Source organism: Branchiostoma floridae, chromosome 14 (assembly GCF_000003815.2).
Source record: "Branchiostoma floridae strain S238N-H82 chromosome 14, Bfl_VNyyK, whole genome shotgun sequence".
In the NCBI taxonomy this organism is placed as follows: domain Eukaryota; kingdom Metazoa; phylum Chordata; class Leptocardii; order Amphioxiformes; family Branchiostomatidae; genus Branchiostoma; species Branchiostoma floridae.
Window position 1 is genome coordinate 16,853,649 of NC_049992.1, and position 8,876 is coordinate 16,862,524.

The 8,876-nt window shown below is 43.5% G+C and overlaps 1 protein-coding gene across 1 annotated transcript in view; it reads right to left on the minus strand.

Annotated features, from left to right (window-relative positions):
• Positions 1-8,876, minus strand: part of LOC118430181 (protein dispatched homolog 3-like) — a gene marked incomplete in the record, with an annotated part of 33,679 nt that overhangs the window by 2,928 nt on the left and 21,875 nt on the right. Inside the window, 11 exon segments of the mRNA XM_035840890.1 lie at positions 38-444; positions 1,102-1,268; positions 1,884-2,157; positions 2,518-2,643; positions 2,769-2,809; positions 3,766-3,898; positions 4,446-4,639; positions 6,043-6,255; positions 7,192-7,254; positions 7,561-7,804; positions 8,751-8,876. Coding sequence (XP_035696783.1) covers positions 76-444; positions 1,102-1,268; positions 1,884-2,157; positions 2,518-2,643; positions 2,769-2,809; positions 3,766-3,898; positions 4,446-4,639; positions 6,043-6,255; positions 7,192-7,254; positions 7,561-7,804; positions 8,751-8,876 — 1,950 coding nt within the window.

Here is an 8,876-nt window from a genome sequence, read left to right on the forward strand (position 1 = left end):
CCGTGAACTGAATCAAACTCAGGGAGCAAACTAGGACCAGTGCTAATGGATACCAGGCAACCTCCTTCTAAACTGTCAGTGGAACAGAGAGTTTCCATCTGGTCCGGGGATGATGACACCTTCTCTATACGCGACGTAACACGCCAGCACGGCAAGCGAAAGGACGACAGCCGCACCAATCAAAGCCTTCAGGGACGCCTTCCAGGTACTTTGGAATTTTGCCGGCGCAGCAACGGCAAGGAATGCGGTACACGCCGTGAGTGCGTACAGGATGGACATGGCGGTGTTGATGGCGACGATTTCTCCGAACTTGGAGAACGGGACGAAGGTGGTGAAGCAGAGAGGGATGGCAGCGATGATGGTTGTCACGGCGCTGCTGATGATTGACACCCCAATGTGGCTGACGGCGACCTTGGCTCGCCAACGTCGCAACTCTGCATTGGACTGAAAAACAAAGTCCATCCGTTGTAAAACAGTTGTTCCTGCAATACTGAAAACACACACTACTTCCTTTAGACAATTATACCCAGGGACAGTAGCCCTGCTCTGTTTTACAATAAACACTCGGTTAATTTTCATTTTTCTGAAGATGGAACACTTTTTTTATCTGTTATTCAGCCGACCGTTGTTATATGATGTTGTTAGTTATTGTCATCGCAGAGACAAAAGTCCCACTTCACATCACCTGCAAAAGGCACCCTGCCATATCCCTGGTGAGTACTCTCTCTGTGTAAAAGCCCTTACCAGTGAGAGTTAAAGTCCCATCCCTATCTTGCAGTACAACTGTCTAGCAAATTTTTGGAGAATTAGACTCCCATATCAACCATGCCACTGCCTGGCAAAGCCAGTATGGCTCTAGGGGTCACTCGGCACAATTTGACCGATTATCTATCTAGGGTCAACCAAGTTGATAAGCTGGTGTGTTACGCCGAAGGGCAGTTACATTTGTATACCGGCTATATACAGATACAGATAGCTGATAAAACCTGAATTGATTTGATCCAAATTGATAACACCAATATTAATGGCCTGGTCTCCTTTATAATGTAAATAAAACTTCTGACAAGACTCTGCAAAACAACTGAAGCACATAGAGGGTACCTGTAGAGCCTGTGTGGGTGGGTTTTTCCCTGCCAGGAGGTATCCTTCGATGAGATGTGCACAGTAGTCCACAGACGAGCCCACCAGGATGGACAGAGAGATGGCTTCCACTGCTCCGATCTGCCACCCAGCAATGAAGAACACAGCTACAACACTACAGATGACCCCTGTAAGGACGTAAAGGGTGACACAGGCTTTATACTATTGTACAAAATCTACTTCTTCAACAAATATTGGTATGGGACCAATGCTAATAAGGACAATAATGATAAGGACATAGATACATGCTTTATACTTCACAAATATTGGTACAGGAACGGTACAACAAAATGCAGATGACTCCAGGTAATAGCAGAGCAAGAACACTTAACAGAACATTCGCCGATGAATATTAGAACTCCAGGTAATAAGATATGCCAAATGGCAGTTACTCAAGCAACAGTTCCTGAATATGATACTGCTCACTTAACAGAACAGTCAAATAAAGCAACATAACTGATACAAGCAAAGGATTTCATCTGCAGTACAATATAAAGCCACAAGGAGTCCATGAATGAAACTGTACCTAAATTTGCCTAATACCTTAGCCTACATACCAAATATTACAAAGATCTATCCATAACTTCTTGAAATATGATGTTCACAAACAGCATCAAAAACATGTATCTGTATGCACCTACCCAGTATAGTGAAGAACACGATGTATGCACCTACCCAGTATAGTGAAGAACACATTGTATGCACCTACCCAGTATAGTGAAGAACATGATGTATGCACCTACCCAGTATAGTGAAGAACACGATGAACAGCAGCATGACATGTCCTGTGAACACCACCACAGCCAGGATACAGATGACCATGGACAGCACCAGCCCGTAGATGGCGCTGCTCACGCCCACTATCTCCATAAAGATCTCCTTCCAGTAGTCGCAGGTCTGGAAGCCTGACTTCAGGCCTGAGTTGGCAGGAAGCTTGTCTATCTCCTGCTTCAGGAAGGCTTCCCAGGCCTGGTAGTCATGGTAGGAGGAGAAGGAGGACTGGCCCTTGTATGTGGTCTGGAGTGGGGTTGGGGGGACAGACAATGTTATGTAGTTACTGGTGTAATAGTTATCTGTCAAATTGTAAGATGCTTTGGCATACCTGAAATAAGAAAACATGCCCATCTCAATGCTGACAAGATTTACAGCAGCCTTGACAAACATGACACCTGTACATGTCATTCGGAGCTGACATCCAAAGAAATGCTCATGACCTGGATTGGAAAGGACACAAGCTAGAAATATGCTTTTGATGTGAATATCTTTCGTGTATGCTTGTAATGACACATGTTTTGTTTATGTTGCCTATGGTACTTTGGTGAAAGAAATGAAACATAAACAATCATAAATAAAAACGAAATCCAAATTCTGACTTACCGATTCGAAGGACATGGCGACCCATCTGACCTCCCTCCCGATGATGCCGACAGCTGCCTTGGTTCTCTCCCCGTGCACCAGGTTAGGTTTGGGCAGGTCCATACAGGACGGGTACTGGTCAAATGCCTTCCCACCAGGCATCAGGGTCTGTAGATAACGTTTCTGCATCTGGGGAAGGATACAGGATATGGTTAGGTGTGCACCAGGCTAGGTTTGGGCAGGTTCATACAGGACGGGTACTGGTCAAACGCCTTCCCACCAGGCATCAGGGTCTGTAGGTAACGCTCTGCATCTGGGGAAGGATACAGGATATGGTTAAGAATAACAGGACAACCAAAATATCATGAATTTTTGTTTTTAGGATGAGATAACAGGCATATGCATATAAAGCAAACTGTTAAAAATTCATGTTTTTCTCCTTGCACAATATACTTTAAATATAGGAAAATCACAAGGTGGGACTTAAGTTTACTGAATAATATCCACACAAACCTGTCCTTGGTACTGAACACCATCTAAACAAACCTGTCCTTGGTACTGAACACCATCTACACAAACCTGTCCTTGGTACTGAACACCATCTACACAAACCTGTCCTTGGTACTGAACACCATCTACACAAACCTGTCCTTGGTACTGAACACCATCTACACAAACCTGTCCTTGGTACTGAACACCATCTACACAAACCTGTCCTTGGTACTGAACACCATCCACACAAACCTGTCCTTGGTACTGAACACCATCCACACAAACCTGTCCTTGGTACTGAACACCATCTACACAAACCTGTCCTTGGTACTGAACACCATCTACACAAACCTGTCCTTGGTACATCACACCATCTGCACAAACCTGTTCTTGGTATAAGTACCATGCACACAAACCTGTCCTTGGTACTGAATACCATCCATAATATTATACATATTACTGCGCACGAGCCTGTCCATAGTGCTGATTGCTATCCACACAAACATGTCTATAGTACTGAATACCATCCACACAACCTGTTAGCTAGTTTAAGTTTTTATCACACCAGATGGTTTCTTGTAGCCCTTGGCCATACAACTTTATGAAATCACTATAAAGCAGGGCGCTAGTCCACTGGTAATATGGCGTGTGTTCATCTTCCATACTCTTTCCCAAATGCTGAGTGCTAAGCAGATAAAGCAGCATGTTCCATTTTTAAAGTCTATGGTATTACTTAGTAACAAAAGTGAGGTGACAAAGTAAAGTATTCATACTAACCAGGAGGGAAACACTGTGCTCCCCCAGGCTTGACCAGTCTCCTGTTGTTTGCTATGGCTTTGCACATCTTACACAGTTCATCAATGGTCTGTCCGGACAGGACTTCAAAGTTCTCATCATAGATTACCTTTCCCTGAAACACAATAGGTTCAAAATTGTCATCAACCTTCATACGTAACAATGAGCATTCTTTGATAAATTAAATACAGAGAGAGAGAGAGAGAGAGAGAGAGAGAGAGAGAGAAGGCTGAAGTGTGTTTTTAGACACATGCTGGTAAGTCTTAATCCAAGGTACATCTACAGAGTTTTCAAACAATAAATCAGAGTAAAATTAGTATCAGTCCTTCATCTACGCATGTCAATAAATACAAATACATGGACAAAAGTACCAGTAAACAAAACACTTCTAAACACTTAAAAAAACAGCACATGCAGTAGTCCCTTATCTAAAGAAGTAGAGATACTGTATAAGGGCAATGGAAGGGTGAATGTAGAGATTACATAGAACCATGGCTGATAATAGGATCTGACCCTTGACTGACAAAAAAAATTTGAACTTCATGACATGAAACTGACAAATTCAACACCATGGGCTACAAAACAATGAGTGGGATGGAAAAACAATCAAAGCTGGAAACGACCTTGTATGAACCCATTCTTGGATAGAAAACCCGTCTTACCTGATCCTGTAACACATGTTCCGCTGTCACGTTGGTTCTGTCCACTCCTTTGATGCCGAAGACGACAAACACGAGAGCGGAGATCTGCAGCAGGGGGCGTGGCGCGGGGTTACAGTCCACCTCCGTGCAGGGGTCAAAGTCCTGGTCTACTGACGGCTGGGTGGGGTGGACCGAGATCATCCCATCACTGCGCTCTGGAGGGAGAACATGTCAAACATTAACTTATCAATCTCACAAAAAAATGCTCTGTGGATTCAAATATTTGTACGGCTCAAAATAGGCATACATACACAATGTACACACAGACAGACACACACACCTGACACACCTGTCCTTGGTGCTGAACACAATCTAAACATAGGCACTCATACCTGTCCCTGGTACTGACTGAATACCATTCGCTCAAACCTGGCTTTGATACTGAACACCATCCATGTAAACCTGTCCTTGGTACTGAACACCATCCACACAAACCTGTCCATGGTACTGAACACCATCTACACAAACCTGTCCATGGCACTGAACACCATCCACACAAACCTGCCCATGGTACTGAACACCATCCACACAAACCTGTCCATGGTACTGGACACCATCCACACAAACCTGTCCATGGTACTGAACACCATCCACACAAACCTGTCCATGGCACTGAACACCATCCACACAAACCTGCCCATGGTACTGAACACCATCCACACAAACCTGCCCATGGTACTGGACACCATCCACACAAACCTGTCCATGGTACTGGACACCATCCACACAAACCTGTCCATGGCACTGAACACCATCCACACAAACCTGTCCATGGCACTGAACACCATCTACACAAACCTGTCCATGGTACTGAACACCATCCACACATACCTGTCCTTGGTACTGCATACTATCCACACAAACCTGTTCTTGTTCTGAACACCATTCACTCAAACCTGTCCTTGGTATTAGTACCATCCTCACAAATTGTCCTTGATACTGAACACCAACCACACAAACATTTCCTTGGTACTGACTGAACACCATCTACACAAACCTGTCCATGGTACTGAACACCATCTACACAAACATGTCCATGGTACTGAGCACCATCCACACAACCCTGTCCTTGGTACTGAACACCATCTACACAAACCTGTCCTTGGTATTGAACAACATCCACCCAAACCTGTCCTTGGTATTGAACACCATCCACCCAAAGCTGTCCATGGTATTGAACACCATCCACCCAAATCTGTCCTTGGTACTGAATAACATCCACACAAACCTGTCCTTGGTGCTGAACACCATCCACCCAAACCTGTCCATGGTATTGAACACCATCCACCCATACCTGTCCTTAGTACTAAGCACCATCTACACAAACCTGTCCTTGGTACTTAATAACATCCACACAAACCTGTCCTTGGTACTAAACACCATTCAGTCAAACCTGTCCTTGGTATTAGTACCATCCACACAAATTGTCCTTGATACTGAACACCATCCTCACAAACCTGTCCTTGGTACTGAACACCATCTACACAAACCGGTCCTTGGTCCTGCACAAACAAACAAACAAACAAACATCAGTACAAAAAAAGTACAACAACTGTACCTTTACAAGTCTCCCAGCTGTCCTGGTGGATGTCCAGGCTGTAGCGGCAGGAGAACAGGTGCAGCTCACACATGCTCTTGTACACGATCCCGTCAGACCCACACACCTTGTCACTCTCACTGGTGGTCTCTGGGCAGCCGTGGGGACACAGGCACTGGGGCTTCCCATTGTGGATCATACAGCGGCCCCCGCCATAGCAGGTCAGGGAGCAGCCTGAGAGATGGGATGGAGCAACAAAGAATGTACCGTTAGATACTTTTACAGCCATGATCATTCAGAATAGACTACAGATATTCAAACCACAGAAAAAACAGAAGCTGTCTTCTCTTACATGTATTTGGCCTATATGTTGTTTAGAAATTCTGTCCTTCAAGATTCCAAAGATGATGGCCCTTTCCAATTGCCATTCAATCACACATTTGGAATTTTACTGTGACTACCTTGGAGAGCATGATGATTAGTGGTTTAGGTGTTTCAAAAGAAAAGGCAAAATCTAATTCAATTTGAGGTTGGAGGCCAATGACGTTTATTTTTATTGTTAAGTCTGTCATTGTTGTCATGATGATGATGATGATGATGTCACTATAAGCTAAGGAAAATACATTTTTACATTGTGAGGTTTTCTGGATGGATGGGGCAAAATTTTTCCCCATCTGAACAAGCACATTTCCGGTCCTGAATGGAGGAACAGGTCCTACAGACTGCCTTATTGTCATACTATGTGGCTTGCATATTCTATTGAATTTTTCAAATTCTTGTTAATAAGTAGGCTGCATACTTTACAAAAGAAAAACAGTCATGTTCAAACAGCATGCAGTTAAAACCTGTAGATGACGCCACTGATGAGTTAGTAAGTACATATGACAGCTACAACATCTATCAACCAAAAAGAAATAAAATAAAACAAGACATTACTGTACCGTATATCCCAACCAGCACCACAACTTATTTCTATTTCTTCATATGTTAAATCCCAAATTCAAGCATGCAAACAAATGACTGGTAACTGTGAATCAACTAAATGGTTGATAGTTAACCCTTTTGCACCTGTAACCAATGAAAAGTTTGGGTGCAGTAGTGCAAGCAAAAGGTTAAGATGACACAAAGAATGATTGACATGCTGGAAAGACAGACTCGGATGGCACCCACATATATAACGTCTCCTGTATTGGACACAACGGTAGCCGTTCGCAGCACACTCAGCAGAACAGCCTGGAAAATACAGGACACACCAGAAACAAGCAAGGTCAGAGGTCACAGGTAAGGTCAAAGGATACAACAAGATCAAAGGTCAGGCAGTTGCTGAAGCATTTATTGTCAGTGTCAGTTTTTAGTTTGTACATGTCAGATATACAATTCCAGTAAAAAGCCATTTTATTGACCAGGTTTGCTGCAAGCAAGGATGTTCCAACTGGATGGCCTGATTCAAAGACAGTTTACTGAAAAACATTCTCTAGTCCAGTGCAGAAGCCAATATTTGTAAGAATAATGTTGGCACACTAGGGTACAAGGTCTTACCATGGCTGTTGTCTGCACTTCTTTTGACAGTGGTACTTCTGTGTGTGGTAGTTGTAGTAGTAGTTGTAGGTACGGTCGTTGTAGTGGTTGGCAAGGGAGGGGAAATAGACCTGTTGGAGATGAAACCTGCAGTACCGATGTGACTGCCAGGTGGAGCTGGTGTGACATGGTGTTGCTGGTCCTCAGTTGGCTTCTGCTGTCCATGGAGAGGAGCAGGGTTATCTGGGGACATGGCCTTGGTCACCTAGGTGTAAAAATTTGCCATGTTTAGTATACAAAATTCTTCAAATTGTTACAAAATACTTGTGGTCAAAACTTGCCCTTTGAACTTTGCACGTCACCTTTTATTGTTGATTGTATGAAGGACAGTTTGCAGTGACTGTTAAGTACAGTACTGTATTCTGGACCTGGTAAAAAATAGATGCTTTTTCTTATCTTACTCGCACACAATACTCAATACTGTAGGCCGAGCCTAATGGTATATTGTATATTACCTTCACCAGAATGGCAGAAGGTTATGTTTTATCAAAGTATTGGTTTGGCTGTTCAGCACGCACAGTCACGACCTGTGGCTATTACAAAGGGCTAGCCCTGCTAACAGAGACAAAGACAATACAAGCAAGAAAGCTTCTGAAAAAAGCTGGCCGGTGCGTATTTTAGAAAAAGCCTGGATGTTAAACAAAATCACACGAAAAAAGAGTTTTTAAACATCAAATTACTGATTTGGTCTTTCTTCTATTAAAAAACACTACATGAGATTTGTCTAACAAAGAAAAAAAAAATTTAGCAAGTGGGGTTCGAACCTACGATCTACGGAAGATAGGTACCGTGCTGTAGACCGCTCGGCCACGCTGGCTCAATTACGCAATAGCACGTATAGAAGGGCTATTTGGTTTAAGTGACCGATCCATGCATCCATTGAAAATGCATCCATTGAAAATGCATCCATTGAAAATGCATCCATTGAAAGACCCGCTTCTCCTGTCTCAAAGCCGGTGCTGACGCACCGGCAAAAAATCTAATACACATGATTATATATATTAAGTGGTCTAAGGTAGTGATACAGTGTCTACAATCCTGGTATAGTATTGTGTGCGAGCAGCTTGACAAAAGGATACAGGGAAAACATTCTATATCTTTTCAATAATGTTGCCTTTCTAGTACTGTAATGAACATGGAATATTCCCCACCTTGTCAGAAGTGCTGTCCACTACTTTGTTCTTGTCCTTGAAGAGCCCAGAGCAGTCCGTACAGCCCAGAGCCTCGGTGAAGTTGTTCTTCATGTTGAGCAGGCGCTGGAGGTTGGTGTTGGGCTG